This window comes from Liolophura sinensis, chromosome 9 (genome assembly GCF_032854445.1).
Source record: "Liolophura sinensis isolate JHLJ2023 chromosome 9, CUHK_Ljap_v2, whole genome shotgun sequence".
Classification (NCBI taxonomy): Eukaryota; Metazoa; Mollusca; class Polyplacophora; order Chitonida; family Chitonidae; genus Liolophura; species Liolophura sinensis.
The window spans coordinates 2,776,547-2,802,022 of record NC_088303.1 but is presented as its reverse complement, the minus strand read 5'-3'; the positions used below and the strand labels follow the sequence as shown (position 1 = coordinate 2,802,022).

Sequence of the window (25,476 nt, the reverse complement as noted above, 5' to 3'; positions counted from 1 at the left end):
GAATCTTCATTTTTTTGTTATTTTAATGTGATACTTCACAATATTTCACTTATATGATGTTGCAGTCAGTTTTACAGGTGGAGGAAATAAGTGCCATGGTCAGGTTTGAACCCACACCTTGTGCATCCTAATGATTGGAAGATTAGTGCCTTTAACTTGGAAAACTCATGGAATATCTTATTTCTTTATTTCATACAACAGCACCCAGCATTATGGTGGAGGAATCCAGGCAGAGCCCTGAGGAAACTCGTCCAACCACAGGTCACTAGCAGACTTCCTCCAAGAACCTTGGCGTTCAGCATGAAGGGGATAGTGCAACGACTGGTTGGCCCGTATCAGTATAATGGCTCAGGCGGGGCGGCTTACTTGCCTTCGGTAAGTCGTCTCAGTGAAGCAGCACTAAATAAAAGAGCGGTGGAAATCCGTCCTGCTACAAGGAGGCACATCACACGTACATGCACCCTAATGATTCCTTCGTCGTCATATGACTGAAAAATTGTTGAGTATGACGTTAAACCCCAAGCACTCACTCACTCACTCCTCCAAGAACCCTTCCCTTATGCAATACAAACCGAAGACCAATCCATGAGAGCAAAATTGATTTAATAGGTCATGGGTTAATCCCCAGCCCCACCCTCAGGCAGATTACAGTTACAAGTAACAGGTGTGATAGCATTGGAAAAGTCTGAACTCTTTGTACAAAATTCTTTATTAAAATGAATACACTTTGTATTAAGTACAATGACATGATAAATACATCAACAATGAACAGTAAAGTCACAAAATATAATCTTGTCGCAAACCTTTCCAATTTGTCAAGTATGAAGGGTAAAATGACAGTCCGTGGCTCAAGTACTTCATCAACACTCGCTAACAGCTCCTGTCTTTATATACACTCAAACGTTGCCTCAACCTGTTGGGCAGGCACTGTTTGCCTACAAACACTCTCAGACTTCAACCTCAAAAACAAATTATACAGAAGTAGCATATGTCAAACTGATTAAAATATCATATTTCCTGCCAGCAAGAATTCTCTGAGACGAGAAGTAAAAAGCCTTAAGGCTTTTGCAGCAAAAAGGCCTCTTACAACATAACTGGGGCCTTGTGAACCAGGCAGAAAGTAGGCCCCATCGTAATAATTTACACTGGTACCATTAGTCTGATCAACCGATTATTCTGGTGCCAGCTGAATGCTTACTATATATGTAAGCAGATGATAATGAACTTTGTACAGAAATGTTGGTGTTCACAGAAATGCAACCGTAAGCAGACCAAGTACAAATATGATATATTAATCAACCCTATTTCACAGCTATAATAGCAGAATTCATAGTTTATCTTCAGATTGAGCAAATCAGACTATCTGAAGCTAGGATCAAAACATTGACTGCAATGTGTGACAGCTATTTGTTCAGATTTGGAGCAGTGTAGCTACAAGTAACCATGTGGTTGGAATGGCTTGTACATGTAGCATACAGGAGTAAAGGTCAAATCTTCAACTAAGACAGTATTTGAAAATAATTCTGTAATATCAGGAATTTGGCATGCTTGTTTTTTTTCTTCGTGATTAGAAAAGGACTGTGCCCATTAAAGAGCAGACCAGCTATAGGCCTACATGAACATAACATCCAAGGCATAATTAATTACAGAAGTTTTGGGGGTACATCTGATGCAGCCATTTTCCAAGCTCCTACCTCTTTTTCTGGTTGAATACTAAGTTACATGCATGAATACTAGCTTTTCCACACATTGGTTTAATAATGTATCATAGTTCATATTAATGCATGAGTGGAATTTAGAAACCATGTTGTCCTTAACATGTGCAAAAGCTTGACACTACACATAGTTTGTTCCACAACATTAAAACTTTCTCTGATGAAGTCATATTTGCTATCTTAACATGCAAGTTTGCAATTAAAAATTATATTTTCCACACGAGCAATAGTGCTTTTCAAGTAAAAACTATACATTATATAACGTCATATCACATCATTTTATAACAATCACTCTAAACTGATCAGGGGTGAGGTTCTTTTTCATCAAGATCTGGTTAAATTTGTATCACATTACATTAACAATACTCAACAGTTTATCAGGCACTAGGGAAAAATATACTCTGTGCCAACTTTACAATATGTAGGAAGACGAACAATCCTGTTACATACATCTCTTAAAATTTAACAGTGAATAAAACATATCTGTTTATACCAGCACTATTCTAAAAACAAATTCAGTGTTAAAGAATTGCAGCAAATTAAGGACAAACATTAGTGGTCTGGTAATACATGCAGAATGTACAGTACAACCAGTTGTACATCACATGTCACAGACTGAAAATCCAAGGGAGGAAACTCATTTCTGAGGTTGGAAAAAAAACGTGACATTATACTTAATATGTACTGGTGGACAATGCCACACCATGCCAGTCTGTTCTCATGAAATCTGGATGAATCTGGTTTAATAAGGTTTAGTCATTATGAACTGATCATCTTTTGTCTCGTTGTTAAAGCCAAACTGACAGCATAAATATACATACAAGGTTACTAGAAACAGCACCTACATATAATAACAAGCTGAAGGTGAGAGTCGGGGGGGGGGGGGGGATGTCCACAGGCAGTCAGTAACCTGGAGCACCTGTACAAATATCTCACACAGGTGATCAATCCAGGAGAATAGGGTACCAGCTGCAGGATTCCTACACCTTTATGATTTTCCACCCTTTTCCAGGCCACAAGTTTATATTTTCCAGGCTGCTTGAAATAAATATTCTATTAGTTCTACAAGCTTCAAGTGATGTAAAATGGTGTTACTAGTTGAGCTTTTTGTTACAGACACAATACTGCATCAAGAAATTTCATAGATGCTGGAAAACAAATTTCTCATAGAGAAAGCCAGCATATTACATGTATATACATTGTAAGTCCAGGTTGGTTGTGTGGTCTGTCTACAGACCAGCCCACAGGATGTACGCCCTGCTGATCCTTAATTCCAGGGTTTTTCCACACCCAACCACAAAAACTTTATCCATGGTTTCAAGGCCTGAAAAAGTCACTTTGAATTTCCACAAAAACTTTATCCAGGGTTTTCAAGGCCTGAAAAAAGTCACTTTGAACTTCAGGCTCTTCTTGATTTCATGGCCTGTATGAACCCTGCAGTTGGATGCCCACCACGCACTTCCTGGTGACTGTATGAGTGTACTTTAGTCTTGATTCAATAAAGTAATAATATGTTACTAGGAGACATTTGCATTCATAAATTCCTAAATCTGCTACAAAAACAAGATACAAGGGTGAAGAGAAATTCAATGAGGCCTGACTAAAATGTGGAATGTTGGGTTTAATAAAGGTAAAAAAAAAAAAATAAGCACACAAAAAAAATCAGTCTAAATACGAATATAAAATTTAAGTGGAGGTCAATGTTGCGGCAGAAACAGTGCAAGAAACATACACGTAACTGCTTGGAACAAGAAGCACAAAAACAGCAAAAAATAGCAAAAAAAAAAAAAAAAGAACAATAAAATGAGCAAAAACAGTTCATTCTGGTCTAAAAGATTTCAAATGTTTTTCAATTGCGTTATGCCATAAAATAAAATAAAAAACAGTTGAAATTCAACACCTTATATCAATGTAATAAGAAAAAAAACTTTGAAAAAGTTCACATAAAATGCTTCTCATGCTTCCAGGTACAGTGGCAAAATTAGAGTTGTACATTAGTCATTGCAGGGTGAATCCAATCAAAATTAACATGTCAGAAGTAAATGTGATGGATGAAAGCTGTTTTGAACAGACACTGCGTCGGAAAGATTTCAACTTTTCACAACAACATTTCAGGTATCAGCATCAATGAGTCATTTGTCTCTTGATCGTGAAAGCTTTACTTCCAAGACTAGATTTAGGCACTGCCATACTGTATATAGATGGTTGATCTTTGAACTGGTCAAAGGGTCTTGGTTGGTTTCTAATTGTGTGTTATCTTGTTCAATGTTAACTGAAAACGTTTATGTGTCTGCTGAAATAGAGCTATTTATGTTAATAATGTGAATCAAAGAGAATGTATGCCCTGTGAATTAACAAAAGGAAAAGTGCACAAAGCCTAGTCACTTTTTCCTGCACTAATACCTGAGCTTAGCTTCATTCAAAATTTCTATCCACTAAGTTCACTTATGGTATGCTAAATATTTTTTTAAAAATATTCATCACTCAATCATTTGTGGCAAAAATTGAATGTGAAAGTTAAGAAAAGTTAAGAAAGTGACATTTAAAACATGGTTTACTGGTTTGACAGCGATTTCTAGCAAACTGAAATACCCTACTGGTGCGAAGTGGCCTACGATGTGGACTATATGTAGTAATAGTTTTAATGATCATGAGTCTTGCATGGAAGTCAGTGAAAGCATTATGTAAACTTCTTCAGTGAACAATGTTTTGATGAAGACATCATTTTACACATAACTGGAAAAAAAATTGTCATTAATTTGTCTTGTCTTTTCTTTCCTTCCTTCACTTCTCCTGTAGAACTTGATCACTGTCAGATTTCAACCTGAGTATTAATCTGAGCTCACTGGCAAACCTGTCCGCTCTAACAGCTAAACTTCATACACTGAAACATCTTCAGATTCTGAGGCATCTAAACACACACTTCCTAGAAGTTTTTAACAGCTCCGATTTTTAATTCTGTCACACAATTTAAGTCATCAAAAGAACATTTGCAGCCACACATTTTGCATTATTTTCTAAAACTCCTGAATCTACATTTTTATGTGACCTTGCATTAGTTTTTGTCTGATCCCAGAAGTCTATTCTGTAAGCACGGTCACAAGACTTGGCGAAAATGGAATGTGGATAGGTTAGGCTATGAAACATTAACAAAATGTAAAAATTTAACAAACATGCTATCCCATATATATATATATATATATATATATATCTACATACACACACACACATATATATATATACATGAATTATTCACATGCTGTCATATATGTGTATATATATATATATATATATTCCTTTGTATGTACAGATCTGATTTGCCAACGAGGGCCCAATACCCCAGAGAATCAGTCCCCTGTATATTAAAACGCCTCTGACCGGGTTAAAGGCATCAAACATAATCTGGAAGCCTTATCAAGTGTAGCATTAAGGAGTTGAGCAAACAAACTATGGTGTTCCTCAGGAAGGGGCAGACAACCCTGTCAAGTCTATGATGCAGTCATGGTAGCCATGAAGTGTATAAACTGTTCACATAATGATGCAACATCTCTGTTTCCGTTCATCATCACCACCTATAATCTGCGCGTTTCCTGGCGCAGTGAAGCGCCGCAGGGGTCTGTCTGTTATAGAAGAACGTGACGACGGACTGTTGTTATGACCGTTACGGTTGTCCGGCTTTGTTTTGGGTGAGGCAGAGTAACCGTCCCGAGGATGTTCGGAATAAGACACGGTTTGTAAAAACATGTTTTGCACCTGAGTGTCCAGATTAGCACTGTCCCGCAGCCTCAACGTCCCACTCTTCTCCGCGCGGTACTTCTTCAGATCGGCCAGTGTTCCCATGGGAACCCCAGATGGATATCGCACAGTGGCCGCTCCAGGCCGATTCACATTACCTGGGTGATTAAAGTCTGATTCGTGCACATTATTCGGCGGGTTGTGAATCTGGCTGCGACGATTTAAGGAGTGAGTGTCACTGAGAGAATCTGCATCTCCGTTCAAGTAGGAAGGTTTGGGATTCGGTGGCGGGGGTTTGCGCTGGGGATCTCTAGGAAGGGATTGCCGTGCATCATTTATGACCTGTGACTGCCGCGGTTGTTTGGCTGGGAGACTGGGAGCAATATCATCATTAGTCACAACAACATCCTGATGTCTGCGTTGGGGTGTCCCATTCCTGTACAGGGAGTCCTGTGGCACATGGCGGGACTCTTCACTCATGTATTCGGACTCCCCATTGTGCAAAGAGGCACGGGTATCGGTGATTGGCTCTGGTTTGTCGTCTTCACCAATGGTAACCACAATGTCGTCTATGTTTGAGTTAGGTACAGACTTCTCATCATCACCCTGAAAACAACAACAACAACATGAGCTGATCACTTCAATATTAGTGAAACTGAAAGCCCAATTAATTAAACCGCTTCTTGAAACGTATCAGGCCCCTGTCACACAACTTCATACACAAGAATTTTTTACTTTTCATGATGGCAGTGAGTTTTATGCATGGAGGAGACCGCAGTGCCACAGAATAATTACAAAATCATTTTACAAATTTTAATGCATGTGTGGCTCCTCTTGCATCCAAGCAGCTATTATGTTCAATGCACTCTTATCCATCTGACTGTAAGCTTCATGTCACTCTCTCAAACATTTGCTAGCTTTCATCCTATCACAGATGTCTTTTAATAAACTTAGCAGAACTTTAAGCTTTGATCTTTAAAAGAGAAAGAAACCAAGGCAATGGAGCACAATGGTTCTTATAGAGCCTATGAGTGCAAACTTATACAAACATCCAGGCCATAAAACTCTTGTTCTCAATGGATTAGAGTAATTCCTCAACCCTTTCCCATATTTGCAACAATATTCTGAGGCATTTTCACTGTAGACTGATAATATTATACGTTTTGTGAGCCCTGAAATTGCCCAATCCAACTAATGAAGTTTTGTTCAAGATTCTTAGATTACCCTGCACTCTACTGTATGGGCTGATGGTGTGTTATATGTTTAGAAATCCAGTGAAAGCAATTAGCTTTACAAACAAGTAACATACAATGTACTTTATACAATTGGTGAGCAACATCTCTAACTTTTTCTATTTGATATTTTGTTCTACAACTCTGGCCTATGAACAACTGACTGCCAACTGGCAACCCTGCCCTTATAATCACCTTATCTGCAACTGCATCAAACACAAACTACTGCAACAGAAATTGGTTCAGCAAAAAAAAAAAAAATTTCAGACATATTTTCCAAATTTATTGGTCACATTTTTTGACTTGAGGGTATTAGTCAGGACTTGTAAGTAATATTTCACTCAATCTATCCAATGTACACATTATCTTGACTTATTAGATAGCATTTTATATCAAATATAATGAAGAAATGTTTGATTACATGGCAGAAGTCATTTGAAGATTGTCAGCTTTATTCTAGGTCACATGACTCACAAAAAAGTACATGTACCATTATATGCTTTACTTGGTAAGTGTGGTGCGAGTTATGATTAAAACTCTCTGTTAGCACGCCAGTAGCATGCCACTAGTCTGCCAGTAGTGAGCCCAACTTGTATGTACAACCTATGCCCTCAGCACATCAAAGTTATATGTACTGCTATAAATGCTAGTGGCATGTCGCTAAGAAACCTAAACTTGCTGTACAAGATTTTCCATTCAAAATGTCACAAAAATGTCACAATGAAAAAGCTGCTGTGGTTGCTTACATTGACCGTTCTGTCCTGGGTATTTTCATCCTCATCTGGTTGTGACACAAACCCAAAATGGGCGGCCTCTTCTCGAGCCTCCTTCAGTGACAACATTGTCTTCTCTCTCATGCTTGTACGTCTAATTGATGCACTGCTCAAACACACAGAGAAAACATATAACAAGCAAAGCCTAGCAAAGTATGCACACTAAACAGGGCATGCTGTCTTTCATTGCACAAGTTTTAAAAAGCTACAGAGTGCTTAAAATTGTACAAATATTTAGGTACACATATCCAACTTTAGCCATTGTTCTGGAATTTTCACAATGAAACTTTTCACCACTACGTTGTGAATATTTTTGACTTTTACTCCCAAAAACCTCCTTCATAATATGATACCCCAATGTTGGTTATAGTTACATGTAAGTAACATTACAGAAATCGACCTGTGAAATCTGCCTAATAATCTCATGCAGACAGATACTTATACATGTATGTATATGGTTATCTCACATTTAATTTACATTTATAAGGAAATTTGACAAAAAAAAAAAAAGCTGACTACTTTGTGAGAACTTTCCATGTCTAAACAGCCACTCAGGTCAGTAGTACATCAAAGAGATTATTACAAGTGTATATCACATATATGCGGACATGAGGGGGCTTATATCAAGGCTCACTACACTTGGATGATGGATCTCCACAAACTCAATATAGTACATACTCATACAGAAATGCAGTTAGATAAAATACAATACATGTATATGAATTTAACATAGCAGTATATTAACAACTATAAAATCATAATCATTACATCAAAGTTAAGAAAGTCAATAGAAAAAAATGAATATGCCAAATATTACATAAAAAACATGTACAAAATATGTAAAAAAATATTTGCATTAAATAATGTTTGTGGGACAGGTGATCTGTTTGTATGTTAGTCAGATATTCCCCAGCAATAGGCTACAGAGATCCTCTACCTCCAGGGTTAATGCGTATAGCCATAACCAGTTGTGTTATATATACATAGACCTTGAGTGTACATCACCCCCACCTTTAGTGTACATCACCCCCACCTTGAGTGTACATCACCCCCACCTTGAGTGTACATCACCCCAACCTTGTGTACATCACCCCCACCTTGAGTGTACATCACCCCCACCATGAGTGTACATCACCCCAACCTTGTGTACATCACCCCCACCTTGAGTGTACATCATCCCCACCTTGAGTGTACATCACCCCCACCTTGAGTGTACATCACCCCCACCTTGAGTGTACATCATCCCCACCTTGAGTGTACATCATCCCCACCTTGAGTGTACATCACCCCCACCATGAGTGTACATCACCCCAACCTTGTGTACATCACCCCCACCTTGAGTGTACATCATCCCCACCTTGAGTGTACATCACCCCCACCTTGAGTGTACCACATGTTACACAACATACATATGTAAAATACATTCTTCATAACAAGAAGCCTACATTAGCCCTCAGTCTACTGCGACACTGTGAAAAATGGATGTAAAACTGGTACTTTAGTGTAAATCTTTGACCGTTTCAACCACTGAAGCACCTTTTCTCCAGTGGAATTTAAGTATGCATTTATTATCAAAATGATGCTAAATGGATTCAGTTGTGTCACTAAACATGCAGGCTTGATAAAACAATGCAAAAAAATCCCTACACTCCATAGTTCTCTCACAGAAAGTTTAAAAATATTGGTTGCACAGGTGGAAAAGGTTGACGAATTAGGGGGTAATTCTTGTTAACTGATAGCAAAACTGTGAGCATATGACTTAGACATCTGATATGACCAGAAATGGTCATAAAACTATTTAATATTTTCTCTCAGTTTCAGATACTCACTTTTGAGAAACGAGAATACGAAACTGGGAGTGAAAATATTCTAGACTGACATTAAAATATGTACAGATCTAATTTTGTCTATGAAATTTACCCAAATAATGCATTTGTACTAATCATTTTTCAAATATCACAACTGAACTGTTTTGCCCTGATAATTTATATGTATTTGATTATAGTGTCTTCAGACTGGATTAAATAACTTTGCACAAATATGATGGCAGATTTGTTTGTCCAGTGTGCTGAAACCTCTCTACCTAGAGTAAATTTTTGGACTTACAGTTGCTTTTAAACTCGTGAGACCTGGATTCCCATTTATCAGAGGCTGACGGGCTGCAGCAAGAGTAATCCTCTAGCTAAGTCAGAAGCTAATGTGACCCTTTAGCCAAATCCGTCAACTTAAGTGACTCTCTAGCTGAATCAGTCAGCCAAAATGACTCTCTAGCTGAATCAGTCAGCCAAAGTGACTCTCCAGCTGAATCAGTCAGCCAAAATGACTCTCTAGCTGAATCAGTCAGCCAAAGTGACTCTCCAGCCGAATCAGTCAGCCAAAATGACTCTCCAGCCAAAATGACTCTCCAGCCAAATCAGTCAACCAAAGTGACTTTCTAGCAGAATTAGGCAGTAATAGTGACACTCTCTGCCGAATCAACGAGCGAGTCACCCTCTAGCCGAATCAGCCAGCCTGAGTCACCCTCTAGCCGAATCAGCCAGCCCGTGTCACCCTCTAGCCGAATCAGCCAGCCCGAGTCACCCTCTAGCCGAATCAGCCAGCCTGAGTCACCCTCTAGCCGAATCAGCCAGCCCGAGTCACCCTCTAGCCAAATCAGCCAAAGAGATTAATTCATTTTTTTACACTGAACTATATCACTTCCAGTCATCATCTCAGTCAGTGAACAACATTTTTAAAATGTCTATATGGTGTATGAGGAAGATATATGAGTGTTTTGGATAAAAAAAAAAACACTAGTCCCATTACATGTATATATGTTTGTTGGTAAAATCCTTTTGTTGGTAAAATCCAATATCTACTGAGCACAACATCCACAATAATCACTGGAAACTGCAACCACATTGACATTCTGAATAGAGCCTCATCTGTGCTGCAGTACAATAACATGTAGCACCAGATGACATTTCCTCTTATCCACCGGAACTATACCAAATGAAATGTAACCTCCTCAAATGTGGTTGTGGTTCACAGTAATCTGATTGTGGTTCACAGTAATCTGGTTGTGGTGCACAGTAATATGGTTCACAGTAATCTGGTTGTGGTTCACAGTAATCTGTTTGTGGTTCACAGTAATCTGGTTGTGGTGCACAGTAATCTGGTTGTGGTTCACTAATATGGTTGTGGTGCACATTAATCTGGTTGTGGTTCACAGTAATATGATTGTGGTGCACATTAATCTGGTTGTGGTTCACAGTAATATGGTTGTAGTTCACAGTAATATGATTGTGGTTCACAGTAATATGGTTGTGGTTCACAGTAATATGGTTGTGGTTCACAGTAATATGGTTGTGGTGCACATTAATCTGGTTGTGGTTCACAGTAATATGATTGTGGTTCACAGTAATATGGTTGTGGTTCACAGTAATATGGTTGTGGTGCACATTAATCTGGTTGTGGTTCACAGTAATATGATTGTGGTTCACAGTAATATGGTTGTGGTTCACAGTAATATGGTTGTGGTGCACATTAATCTGGTTGTGGTTCACAGTAATATGATTGTGGTTCACAGTAATATGGTTGTGGTTCACAGTAATATGGTTGTGGTTCACAGTAATATGGTTGTGGTTGTTCTCCTCAATGACCGTGAGCCTCAACACAGAAAGCTCTTCAATGTAACCCATCCCCATCAACATACATGGTTACAAATAAAACTATCTCATGTAAAAAATAACCCCACCTTCCCATTAATAGTGTAACATAGAAGCAATGGGATATGTAATGGTTACAGGGCAAGGTTTAACACATGGCTCAAAGCATGTTGAAATTAGAGGGCATCAGTACATGGTTAGAAGTCATTAGAAGCAGATTAGATGGCATAGCAGTGGAAATGTACATGGATGTTTTGAGCATATCACTAATATCAGATTAGAGGAAATATATGGAATAATGACATATATGTGATTCAATAATGCTGTACATATGAAAGGCATGATAACAGACTAGATAACGGTAACTAATCTGACAGGTAGATATACCGTACATGTATGGGTCTGATCTGGGAGGATAACTCGATATATAGTGAAGGTCAACCATTTGTAGGACAATGAGTTCATATATTTAGTTGCAAATGTTTAATTTTTTTGGCTAAAGAGTGTGCTAATTTGAAATGATTTCTTTTTAAATGAGCAGTCTTGATTTTTACAACATGATTTTTACCTATTCAAAAACAGTGAATGAATTAAACAGAAGTGCATGTGTGGCTGCAATAAATGATGTGAGATAAAGTTTTTATACCAAAATAAAGAACATCAACATACATCTGTGATTGTCTAATATTGAAGTTACATGTATAAGAAAACACTACATTTGCTTCTACATGTCAAGACACATACTAATTACACAAGTACGTTACTGTCCACTAGATTACACTAGATGGACAATAATAAGTAGGCTGGCACTGCTTAGTGGTTAGATCTGAACAACTATTACACTGATAGATAATTTGCAAAGCAGACTGGACATGACACAGTTAGTCCATAGACATTCATTCATATAAATGCATATGTATATAATATATACTGCTCCCGATGCAAGGCAGCGAGGGAGATCTAAGGGGAGATAACTGTAGGATGGCTAGGAATGAGTTTAGCAGAGGGCAGACAACTGAGTATACATGTAAGTCAGGGTATGCGAGTTTCCATCTAACCTGAGAGGGTGTTTATCCCCTAGAGAGGTGTTTGAGCTATACAGAGAACCTGTTGTACTGCCCCAACTGAAAATAGAGAGGCAAAGTAAAATCTAATGTTAACAACAGCTGGATGGAAGTCACAAGGTATGCTTTACTGGGAGAAAAGTAGTACCCAGGATTCCACCTGAAATTCCACATTGTGATTGCGCATTGACTTCCCAGGTGCCCAGAAAGTCTTTCAAACAAATTATGTACGGACTTTCTCACAAAATCAAACGAACTATTCTTGGCAAACTAAACCACCCAGGCAGATGGATCTGAAGATACATTCCATGAATGAACAAATTGTACAGATCTCAGCTGTCAGACTAGGGAGATTCGGGGGTGGGTGTGGGAGACCTTCGCCACCCAAAGAGGCCTCTTGACCAACTGCACCCTTCGTTCAGATTTGGTTCAGTTGCATCACCCAGGGATCTTTTGCTCCACTTTATTATACAGAGAGATCTCTTGTTAAACAGCACAAACCAGAGATTTTTTATCACACAAGACATTTCTTTCCAAAAGTAGACCATGCATCATAAATTTCATCCTGCAAAGAACAATCTATTGATTCCCTTCAATCAAAATGATATGTAAGCCAACATACATGTATGTCATCCTGGTAGACCAAGTTATGGGTATCCCACAGACATGAATCATGACAAACCAAATCACGGGTTTCCTACAGACATGAATCATGACAAACCAAATCACGGGTTTCCCCACAGACATGAATCATGACAAACCAAATCACGGGTTTCCTACAGACATGAATCATGACAAACCAAATCACGGATTTCCTACAGACATGAATCATGACAAACCAAATCATGGGTTTCACACAGACATGAATCATGTCAAACCAAATCATGAGTTTTCGCACAGACATAAATCATGGCAAACCAAGTGATGCATTTTTTTCAGACAAAAGTGTACATCATGCACACTTATATTAATGATTTCTCCATTTTAAATCCGAACATTAAACTGGTACAAGGTACAAAGTAAGCCTCAACACACTGTAAAAACTGTGAAATGCCAATACCAACCAATAACATGTCAAATACCCCTACACCAAGTGCAGATTGTGCTTTGTGCCAAACAAAAGAAAAAAAAAAAGACCCAAATATATAAATAAATATCCGCAATTATCCTATCTATATGAACCTAACATCCTTGTGCTGTTCTTGGAAACCGAAGAAAATGTTGTATCAAAAGCAACAAACTGAAATGTACCAAACAAAAATGAGCACTTCCATCAGTCCTGTGTAAGCACTTGTATCAGTCCTGTGTGAGCACTTGCATCAGTCCTGTGTGAACACTTGCATCAGTCCTGTGTGAACACTTGCATCAGTCCTGTGTGAACATTTGCATCAGTCCTGTGTGAGCACTTGCATTAGTCCTGTGTGAGCACTTGCATCAGTCCAGTCCTGTGTGAGCACTTGCATCAGTCCTGTGTAAGCACTTTCATCAGTCCTGTGTGAGCACTTGCATCAGTCCAGTCCTGTGTGAGCACTTGCATCAGTCCTGTGTAAGCACTTTCATCAGTCTTGTGTGAGCACTTGCATCAGTCCTGTGTGAACACTTGCATCAGTCCTGTGTAAGCACTTCCATCAGTCCTGTGTGAGCACTTCTATCAGTCCTGTGTGAGCACTTGCATCAGTCTTGTGTGAGCACTTGCATCAGTCCTGTGTAAGCACTTCCATCAGTCCTGTGTGAGCACTTACATCAGTCCTGTGTAAGCACTTGCATCAGTCCTGTGTGAGCACTTGCATCAGTCCTGTGTGAACACTTGCATCAGTCCTGTGTGAGCACTTGCATCAGTCCTGTGTAAGCACTTCCATCAGTCCTGTGTGAACACTTCCATCAGTCCTGTGTGAGCACTTGCATCAGTCCTGTGTGAGCACTTGCACCAGTCCTGTGCGAGCACTTCCATCAGTCCTGTGTGAACACTTGCATCAGTCCTGTGTGAGCACTTCCATCAGTCCTGTTTGAGCACTTGCATCAGTCCTGTGTAAGCACTTGCATCAGTCCTGTGTGAGCACTTCCATCAGTCCTGTGTGAACACTCCCATCAGTCCTGTGTGAACACTTTGTACCACACTGTTACTGTGAAGATGTTATGCAGTACCACAGTCCTGTGTGAGCACTTGCATCAGTCCTGTGTGAGCACTTCCATCAGTCCTGTGTGAGCACTTGCATCAGTCCTGTGTGAACACTCCCATCAGTCCTGTGTGAACACTTTGTACCACACTGTTACCGTGAAGATGTTATGCAGTACCACAGTCCTGTGTGAACACTTGCATCAGTCCTGTGTGAGCACTTCCATCAGTCCTGTGTGAGCACTTCCATCAGTCCTGTGTGAACACTTCCATCAGTCCTGTGTGAGCACTTGCATCAGTCCTGTGTGAGCACTTGCATCAGTCTTTTGTGAGCACTTGCATCAGTCCTATGTGAGCACTTGCATCAGTCTTGTGTGAGCACTTTCATCAGTCCTGTTTAAGCACTTCCCATCAGTCCTTTGTGAGCACTTGCATCAGTCCTGTGTGAGCACTTCCATCAGTCCTGTGTGAACACTTCCATCAGTCCTGTGTGAACACTTCCATCAGTCCTGTGTAAGCACATCCATCAGTCTTGTGTGAGCACTTGCATCAGTCCTGTGTGAACACTTGCATCAGTCCTGTGTGAGCTCTTCCATCAGTCCTGTGTGAACACTTCCATCAGTTCTGTGTGAACACTTGCATCAGTCCTGTGTAAGCACTTCCATCAGTCCTGTGTGAGCTCTTCCATCAGTCTTGTGTGAGCACTTGCATCAGTCCTGTGTGAACACTTCTATCACTCCTGTGTGAATACTTGCATCAGTCCTGTGTAAGCACTTCCATCAGTCTTGTGTGAGCACTTCCATCAGTCTTGTGTGAGCACTTCCATCAGTCCTGTGTGAACACTTCCATCAGTTCTGTGTGAACACTTGCATCAGTCCTGTGTAAGCACTTCCATCAGTCCTGTGTGAACACTTGCATCAGTCCTGTGTGAGCACTTGCATCAGTCTTGTGTGAGCACTTGCATCAGTCCTGTGTGAGCACTTCCATCAGTCCTGTGTAAGCACTTGCATCAGTCCTGTGTGAGCACTTGCATCAGTCCTGTGTGAACACTCCCATCAGTCCTGTGTGAACACTTTGTACCACACTGTTACTGTGAAGATGTTATGCAGTACCACAGTCCTGTGTGAACACTTCCATCAGTCCTGTGTGAGCACTTCCATCAGCCCTGTGTGAACACTGCCATCAGTCCTGTGTGAACACTTGCATCAGTCCTGTGTGAGCACTTGCATCAGTCTTGTGTGAGCACTTGCATCAGTCCTATGTGAGCACTTCCATCAGTCTTGTGTGAGCACTTTCATCAGTCCTGTGTGAACACTTGCATCAGTCCTGTGTAAGCACTTTCATCAGTCCTGTAAAAGCGCTTCCATCAGTCCTGTGTGAGCACTTCCATCAGTCCTGTGTGAGCACTTCCATCAGTCCTGTGCGAACACTTCCATCAGTCCTGTGTAAGCACTTCCATCAGTCTTGTGTGAGCACTTGCATCAGTCCTGTGTGAACACTTGCATCAGTCCTGTGTAAGCACTTCCATCAGTCCTGTGTGAACACTTCCATCAGTCCTGTGTGAATACTTGCATCAGTCCTGTGTAAGCACTTCCATCAGTCTTGTGTGAGCACTTGCATCAGTCCTGTGTGAACACTTCTATCACTCCTGTGTGAATACTTGCATCAGTCCTGTGTAAGCACTTCCATCAGTCTTGTGTGAGCACTTCCATCAGTCCTGTGTGAGCACTTCCATCAGTCCTGTGTGAACACTTCCATCAGTCCTGTGTAAGCACTTCCATCAGTCTTGTGTGAGCACTTCCATCAGTCCTGTGTGAACACTTCCATCAGTCCTGTGTGAGCACTTCCATCAGTTTTGTGTGAGCACTTGCATCAGTCCTGTGTGAACACTCCCATCAGTCCTGTGTGAACACTTTGTACCACACTGTTACTGTGAAGATGTTATGCAGTACCACAGTCCTGTGTGAACACTTCCATCAGTCCTGTGTGAGCACTTCCATCAGCCCTGTGTGAGCACTTCCATCAGTCCTGTGTAAGCACTTCCATCAGTCCTGTGTGAGCACTTCCATCAGTCCTGTGTGAGCACTTCCATCAGTCCTGTGTGAACACTTCCATCAGTCCTGTGTAAGCACTTCCATCAGTCTTGTGTGAGCACTTCCATCAGTCCTGTGTGAACACTTCCATCAGTCCTGTGTGAGCACTTCCATCAGTTTTGTGTGAGCACTTTCATCAGTCCTGTGTGAACACTTGCATCAGTCCTGTGTAAGCACTTCCATCAGTCCTTTGTGAGCACTTCCATCAGTCCTGTGTGAGCACTTGCATCAGTCCTGTGTAAGCACTTCCATCAGTCCTGTGCGAGCACTTCCATCAGTCCTGTGTGAGCACTTTGTACCACACCGTTACTGTAAAGATGCTTTGCAGTACCACAAGTACGGCATACTCAACTACACAGCACCATGTTTGCAGTTGAACTTTCGTTGTGCAATAAAAAAAAAAAATGTTCCGTGACTCAAAAGCGTATTGCTCCAGCAATGCACTTTTGATTGAATAATATCACAAAAGCCGAAAGCATTTGTTTTCGGGCCAATCAGGCCAATTTTCAAACATAAATCAAGAAAATTCTGTTTCCACCATACCCAATTTACCCCACTGCTATCTAAGGTCAAATTACCATCATTCCCTAGATGGCCAGTGACTTTTCCCAATGCCTCTGAAAAGTGATGCACATATTTGCCTGGTCCCAGCAACTACAGAATCGTGTGCCACAACAACAAAACCTGACAACACACAGTGTACAGCAGTCCAGCATTAAAAGGAAGACATCATGGCTACCAATAAGAGGGGATCACCACACCTGTGAGGAATAGTTTAACGACATCAACCTAGTAAACAGAACTGATCTGGGGGAATGCAATTACAGGGAGGCCAGAATTGTTGTGAAACATCACCCACTTAACATTACCTGTACAAATAGCCATTAGGAAATCCAAATATGTGCTCAAACCTACATCAAAGACAAGGCGCAGACACAGGTCAGGACATTTTCTTGAAGATTGATGATTCTGAGAACATTTTTTTTATCTGCACATGCACATCACCTTCCTGGTGAGCTGAGCTTCATGCATGGGGAAAATGAGTTTTATCTTACTTTATCTGAATGGTGTTCACAGCCAAACATTTGACTGTGTAGGAAATCTTCATGGGTGGAGGAAACCATTAGCCATGGGCAATTAACTGATAAACTTTCCCCAATGCAGGCAACAATGTGACACCAGGTGAGTTTCATGGCACGCCATCGTTTTTTAGTATGTAATTCTCAAATATAAGCATTATCTTGAAACCCATTTAATAATTGTGCAAACATAAACTGCTGGAGAGATCTGCATGTAGTTCAGTTATTGTTTTGTCAAAGTGTGGCACAATCAAGGTAAACTTGATCAACCCAATACAGTTATTTCTCCCTCACTCCCTCCTTCTCTCTTCCCTTCAAAGAGAAGGCAAATCAAAACAACTGCTTTAATATTACCCTGAGGGTGCCCACATACTCACATGAAATGAAGACCAAACATAGTATTAAGGTTCCCCACCTCCCCACAAGTAAAACAAATGACAGGTAATGATAATAACAATAATGACAGCTGCTGGACCATGAAACAAGAAACTGAACGATAGGATATAAGAAAAGGTCAAATCAAAAATTAAAACCTGAAATAAAAATCAAGAAAATGTCAGCACAGATCCCATGGGAACGAAAACAAATAACAAAAGGAAACAGATAAGCATCTTTACAAGCTGAGGTGTTTTAAAATATTTACAAAAATTAAAAGCAGGATCATATGATATACGTAGGCTTTTGTTATATTCCAGTGTCTCTAGATAGGTGTGTTATCAACAGGCCTTTAGAGATGCACTGAACAAGCTGCTGTATCTACCGCACAGGTGATTACGAGGTCAATCAGTCCATCGGTTATTTGGGGGGGGGAATCTACAGGTGTGCAATAATACAGAGAAAAAAAGCTCCGAGAAGCAACTACATGTTCACCATATCATTTTATTTAATTTAGACAAATAGAATAATTTTACATTTTGTGTACACATCCTTTAAATCTGAATTTCACTTATTTAAACAACAGATAATCCATCTCTATAAGTGGATTTGTTCCTCGCGCAGAAGCTGCCGTATAATAACAGTTTGGTAAGCATTGTAAGATCAGCAGCTTACCTCCTGCGGTTACGCGATCGTCGCCGCATTTGATCATGTTCTCGTTGTTTGTTTGCCGCTTTCGTCTCTAGCTCATCCTTCATGTCAAGGATCCGCTGTTTAAGATCAGGATCTTCGCATATATCTGTAACAAAGATCCAAGATAAAAATAAGGATACAGATATCAACAGAGGCAGGCATTTTCTTCCTTCACACACGTACGCGTATAAAACATGCCACTTGGAAAGAAAACCTCTGCAAACAGTAAAATGCAGATAAACATCAAGGGCTGAATACATGCACTTTGACATGTATTTCCAGGCCAAAAACAGTAACAACTAGAATGGATCTGCGAACAGCAGATCCTAGGCCGGGATCCCGGATCAGATAGATGACGTTTTCCCCTTCATGTCCTGTGGATGTTGACACAGATCGAAGACTTTCAGCACACATAGAGTACGTGTGTAGCGCTTTCCACTCAGTGATGTTCAGCTTTACAGCTGTAACCGTTTTCTCTCACCAGACCTCCAAATATGGTGGGATTAGCGCTTTTTCGTGTTTTGATAGCAATTTGCGGCAAAACTATACGTCGCCGGAAAGAAATAAGTCTAGATTTAGGATCAGGACGTCAAACTATGTCGGGTAGCATGCTTACAATGTTCGTGCCTTCATCCTAGTCGCAAATGCATTTAAAATGCATCACATAACATGGGGACGTCAAAGTGCCAAATACAGCAAATCGGCCTTTGGGCAATATTTGAAGCACTGCAACACCCACATTTATTGACACACTTCCATGATTTTCCGCACGCCTACAGTACCCATATAGCCCTTTGTACTCAGTCATTTTCAGCTCCACAGCTGCAGCAATTTTGTGTCACGTGACCTCCAAATATGGGCGAAAATTGCACTTTTTCGCACTTTCATAGCAATTGGCGACAAAACCGTGCGTCGGAGAACGGAAAAAAACCACCAGATTCGTCATCAGAACATCCAACTACGCCTAGCAGCCTACTTAAAACCTTGAAATTCACAACATTTTTATCGCCTGACAAATTGGTTAAGCTGGGATCGAACTCTGACATGAATGACAGGCGTCAGAAAGAAAGAAGAAAAATCAAAGTTTGTACTTTCATGTCTCAATCCACAACCTGCCATGAAAAGACTCACTGCTCTACTGATATCTCGGCCATCGTTAGAAAGTCAACACCTGGACCACGGCACACTGGCTTGGTTAGTGTATAGTAAAGAAGACAAGGCCTGCGCAAAACAAAGCTAACTTTTACAGGTCCACGTCGTTTGCTGTTGTAGTTAGAATTCTACGCCATCTAATGGAGTACTGTATAGCTGAATGTCATCCTACAACCGTTTCGGGAGATCACGGACAGTGTAGCCGAAAGTATCAGGTCAAATACTATAAACCCAGTCCTGTCTCCATCTAACTCCATGTTAAAGCAATAGGATTCCCATCTTTTTCTGAACAAAAAACGGTGTTGTCATTTAAACATTTCTAGCTAGAAAACTATTGATCGTAGCTCAAATCCGTTGGCGAGTGCCTGAAAGAGCATGTCTTGGGCTACAATTTGGTGCAGGTTGCACATTTCTATCTCCCATAGTTCTCGAGTTACAGGTCATTGAAATTACGTAACTTTTTTTAGTTTTTTGCTTACATCTCAAAAAGTTACACAGATATGCAAAAAAACAAAAGCAGATTCGGAATCAGCAGCTCAAGATACATCAGAATACGTTGAGAACAAATGACATTTCAGAACTTTTTGTGATGTCACAACTTCGACCAATGGCGAGCTTCCAGAGTTTTGACCGGAAGTGAACCATTTTTGCAACCTTTTTGTAACTCGTGACCTAGCTGCATGTCAAATTTGAAAACAATTGGTTTTGTTGACCTATGTTGAACGCTGTAGGAGTTTCCTTACTAACAAAGTCGGTGAAAAAAAAAATAATAATAATAATAAGAAAAACAGAACGATTACAATAGGGATCCCGTTCGGGAAGAACAGGATCCCTAAAAAGCAGCAAAAACAAAAAAACAAGAATCTCTAAAACCTAATGTATGTATGCTATAGTCTTGTCAAAATTGGACAGCATTTCATAACAGACTGAGAGACGAGGTAAACCTAAAATCATAGAATCTAATAGATAAAGTGACTATTTCCCACATTTCATGAAACCACAACACCCTAAGGTACACAGGCATGGCACAGCTTTATTTTTCTTACACTTTTGGTCAATTGCTTGCTAAATTATCCTCTAATGTGTGTGTGTGTTCAATGTAGTCCTGTAAATGTCAGCACATCTTCAAAAGAGCGACCATGGTCTGAAAATACTGTCTTATTACTCCAACATGACCATGAGACTGTCATTTTAACAGCTTTAATTGACATCCCCTCAGTGCCATGGGGAGAGAAGGAGGAACATTTTGAGTGTAAAACCTGTAAGTGATGTAAAAATTGTCAGAGTGTACCACATAATCATCCTCCTACAGCCACCTCCCACAGCCACCGCCTAGCTTCTTGTGGGCAAAGACATGCACCTGAGAGGCAAGCATCATTAAGGATTACAGTAAGAGCGTGTCACCCTTAACACCACATCCTGACAGCTCCCACAGCTAGATCACAGTAATATTGGACCCATACAGAGAGGATTTAATGTAAATCAGACCAGGGATATATGGAAGGCTACACTCAGCTCAGCTGTGAACTTCATCTCTCTCTCTCTCTCTCTCTCTCTCTCTCTCTCTCCCTGTGCTGACAGCCAGCCTCAGTGGTAATTTCACATTTTCTCTTCATAATGACTGACTAGTGGGCTGAGTGGTTCAAGCTGGGTAGTGATATTAGTGGAGAAAGTAGTCATTCTCTCCCATACCCCACATTACACCACCTGCTCTACAATTCCTCTCCTCTCTCCCTTACCCCCCAGTCAAAGCAGCCACAGGTTGACCACAAGTCCTCCTGGTACAAAAATACACCCAAATTACTGTTGTTTAGAGCAAATGTGATATGTATACATGAAGATTATAAGTTCAGGAGATGCTTCACATAACAAAGCTGGCCTCCTGTTTTCCTGGCTCTTAACTCTCATTATGGCTTACTACAACTTGTACTGTACAGGAAAGACACATGTACAAAGTCTAGGTAGTTGTTGTGGAAGAAACACACCTTACATGGCCACAGCCATTTTTTTCTGACCAACTTGGTAACTAGTCCTGAATTATTCCAAAGCCTTAACATGTACCTTGTCAGATCAACCAAAAACACAACCTGGCATCATTGGTACCCCCGGCACATCTGGCTAGCATTGTTCTTGTGATGTCAGCAGAAACAGCTATATTCTCGGCTTATAGAAAAAGCTTCAATGACACTGATAACACGGCAGCTGGTGTAAGTGACACCATTTAGGGCAGGACAGGATAGGACAGGATAGGACAGGCCTCTAAACCTGAATAACTCCACTGATATGACCGTCACAAGGATGAGAAAGAATACAAAGACATACAAACAGGGTCATGACAATATTCAATAGCCCTAATGAGTTGAGTTGTAAAAACCATACATACCAAATGGTGTTTCCCCATTTTTGGTTTTTGCATCAATGTCAGCACCATGATGAACTAGCAGCTCCAGAATTTCAGGCTGGCGAAAGACAACAGTTGACTAAAACTCTTGGTCAACAACTGACAATGAACACTAGGATATCTTTTCTCTTTTTATTGGTTAAATAAAAAAAATTGATTAAATAAATATATTGTTTAACTGATATTCACAGACATGGGTTCCAATCATCATAGCTTTAAGAATTAATCATTCAGATATTAACAAATACAAAATATCTTATATGCTTCGCATAAAAGTGAAATATAATACATATATAGTGAGGTACCAGTATATTTATTTTTTTTACTTGATTTAGGTTTTACATAGTATGCAACAATATTCCACGCATATGGGTACAACTAGGCAGCCACTAGCTACCTGGAAACCACCTGGAAACCCCAGGCGGCCACTAGCTACCTGGAAACCACCTGGAAACCCCAGGCGGCCACTAGCTACCTGGAAACCACCTGGAAACCCCAGGCGGCCACTAGCTACCTGGAAACCACCTGGAAACCCCAGGTGGCCACTAGCTACCTGGAAACCACCTGGAAACCCCAGGCGGCCACTAGCTACCTGGAAACCCCAGGCGGCCACTAGCTACCTGTCAACCTCGTCCATGTTTGCAAAGTGTTCATTTAAGCATATTCTGAAGGGATCAGCCTGTGTAGACTGATAAAATTACACTCTATGTGAACCTCTGAAAGCGATAAGCGGTGTGTTGATTTACCTGACACCAGCAAGCTGCGGCATGGATGGGTTGCCAGGAATCCTCATCTCGGGCATCCAGGGCCACATGGTTCTCCACAAGAAACTCTGCTACGTCTATGTAACCATTGGCTGCTGCTATATGTAACTGCCATCAAAACAACCCAAACAATATACTTCACTGACGATCTATTAACATCTGTTACCCAACATCTCTCAGCAATTCATACATGTACATCACTGACAACATTAATGTGTCAACAAATTCACATTAATGATCACTTGTTACGGAAGAAAACCTATTAGCTATGTCACTCAGAAAGCACAATTCAATTTACTAGCTACCAGTGAAATGTGAAATAAAAAAACCTAATAAAAGCCAAAACAATAAATCATAAACGTGCACTGACGAGGAAACTAATTTTCATTACAAACAATAATTGAAAATGGCTACAGTTACTTCCTTTACAAATGAAGATAACACTTTTCTGAAAGAATTTTTTTATGATGTATGACATCTAAAATCAAATTTATACAATCTCAGCCAGGGCAGGCTTAATAATTATCAGCCGGTCAAAGGTATCGAATTTTGTTTTTCTCCTTTTAACCACGGACTAAAATTACCTCATTAGTTTTGCCAATCAGTAGTTGGCAGAAACAGCAAGATTTAAGAACCAGATCTGACATGTGTGGATTTCCAAACCCCCCATTACCCCGCTTCCGATGCCAACCAACATTACTTCTTGTTGACAGCTTCTTGCCAGGGATTTCTCGAATTTCGTAAATAATGATGAACGTCTAGTACTCACTGGAGTGGCATTACTTCTGTCAGTGAACTCAAGATTTCCACCTTGAGCGAAGAGCTCTTTCAAATCTCTTAACATCTGCTTCTCTGTGCTTATCCTAGTCTCATCAATCTCCTCCTGGGTCACTCCTGAACACCGTGGCGGAGGAAAAAGCAAAATAAACATTCAATCATTTCGAAATTAAATGTGACGAAATTCTGTTCTAAATTCAGGTGTGCATTTATCTCAGACATATCACCAATGTAATGCATGTCCTGGACTGACTCTTCATCATTTTATCGTGATCTATCTGCTTTTTTAATTTGAGCATTAATGAACATGTTTTTTCCCCCCACTTAAATGACACAAGGTGAGGAGGTGTCCATATGTGAGTGGAGGAAACCAGCCAGCCAATCAGCCAAACTGGTCAAACTCATTTTTGGGGTTACCAAATTTTGTAATTTCAATGGCCTGTTAATCTAAAATAATGAGAGCTACAATGTGTAGCTCAAGGTATGCACTTTCTGAGCACAAATTTGAATTATAATTAATAGTTTTTGTGCTGAAAGTGTTTAAATGACATCAGACTCTTTCAGAAATAGAAATTCAAGCCCATTTAACACAGTCTTGGAGGAGCAACTGGTTATTTATATTCTCTTGAACTTCTTAGTTAATTTGTCCATGCTTTCTCAAAGCCGACAGTGATTTTTTCTAATTTCCTATGACATTACTATAAGCATAAAGCCGTGTCGCAAATGACTGGGACAAAACAATTCTGTAAACACTGGTCCACAAAACTGTACATAATCTGCCAATGTTGAACAGGGCCTCTGCAAAATTACAATCAGAGAAAAATCTCACTTCGACAAGACTTCTCCCTATTCCCTAGGCTCCTTCCTGTTTACACCAGATTGGTGATGCTGTGAGAATTTGTTCTGGAGTTATATGTTTGAGCTGATGTTTTTTAGTGGCAACAAGTGTGGGAGACCCGGGTACACTAGACACAACAGCAATGTTCTGGGGGCCACATGTAGCAGCTGAGCAGATCCATGCAATATGAATTCTGGGTAATATATCTAGTGCCAATTAAGTTTGGAGCTTTTCTGAACGTAACTCAGTATAAACTAGCACACAGTCAATTTGTTCTTCACAAAGTTACAACGATACATGCACAACACAATTCTGAATATCTGCCAAAATAATAATGTAATGTTGGCAGCAATATTCCATTCCTTAAAAAGCCAAGAAATAAACACTTGTATGTTTCACTGACAACAAGTTATAATTCAGTAGAGAACAAATAATTCAATGTTTGCTCCTATAATCTCACAGACTAACAATTTTCTCCATTAGCAAAGCAAACGACAAATGCACATCTACAACGGTGACCAATGTCTCCAAATCAGGTCTTGCTGGATAACTCAAAGGTTTTACAAAGCATTCCCAGTTCAAAAGGTTAGATCATGAGAGCAATTTTCCACAGGGAAGCTGACATTCTATATCTCACAAGGCATCATTTATCCTCCCGCATGCCAGATAATGGCTTGTAACAGTCTGGCAGTTTGGATGCAGCTGTACATTAACTTAACATTCACCAGACATCTGGTGTATCCACAGCGGGTGTTATCTCTGAGTTACTGGAAGTTAGCCAGTTTGTCCGCCATCATTCCCGTTAATTTTACACCAGTTATCAAAACAGTGCAACATTACACAAGTTTCCTCTCCACTTCACATGACCTCCAAAATTTGCAGAGAAGAAAGATATTAGACAGTTTTAATATCTACAGATCAGGATAATTGTTTTGAAATAACAGCATTGACTATAATTTACTCCAAAGCCTTACAGGAAACTTGCAAAACTGATACACAGAGCCACTTGAGACCTATTCAGC

The 25,476-nt window shown here is 40.2% G+C and overlaps 2 protein-coding genes across 4 annotated transcripts in view; one reads left to right on the top strand and one right to left on the bottom strand.

Moving 5' to 3' along the window:
- Positions 1-5,016: 5,016 nt before the first annotated feature.
- LOC135475287 (protein phosphatase 1 regulatory subunit 16A-like) overlaps positions 5,017-25,476 on the bottom strand; it is a 61,131-nt gene continuing 40,671 nt past the window's right edge. For 2 of the 3 annotated variants that reach the window (XM_064755126.1, XM_064755127.1), the window contains exons 6-12: positions 23,609-23,733; positions 22,822-22,947; positions 22,058-22,133; positions 18,505-18,628; positions 12,161-12,226; positions 7,429-7,561; positions 5,017-6,056 (exon numbers count right to left, since the gene is read on the bottom strand). In XM_064755126.1, coding sequence (XP_064611196.1) covers positions 5,244-6,056; positions 7,429-7,561; positions 12,161-12,226; positions 18,505-18,628; positions 22,058-22,133; positions 22,822-22,947; positions 23,609-23,733 — 1,463 coding nt within the window. In that variant the 3' untranslated portion in view covers positions 5,017-5,243. The remainder of the gene's footprint in view (positions 6,057-7,428; positions 7,562-12,160; positions 12,227-18,504; positions 18,629-22,057; positions 22,134-22,821; positions 22,948-23,608; positions 23,734-25,476) is intronic. The other variant, XM_064755128.1, reaches the window with a different exon arrangement.
- On the top strand, positions 10,454-12,064 carry LOC135474912 (uncharacterized; the record flags this gene model as incomplete). Its single annotated transcript, XM_064754597.1, is given in 2 exon segments — positions 10,454-10,620; positions 10,622-12,064. Coding segments are annotated over 2 exon segments (756 nt in total), but the record flags the coding sequence as incomplete, so codon positions are not given.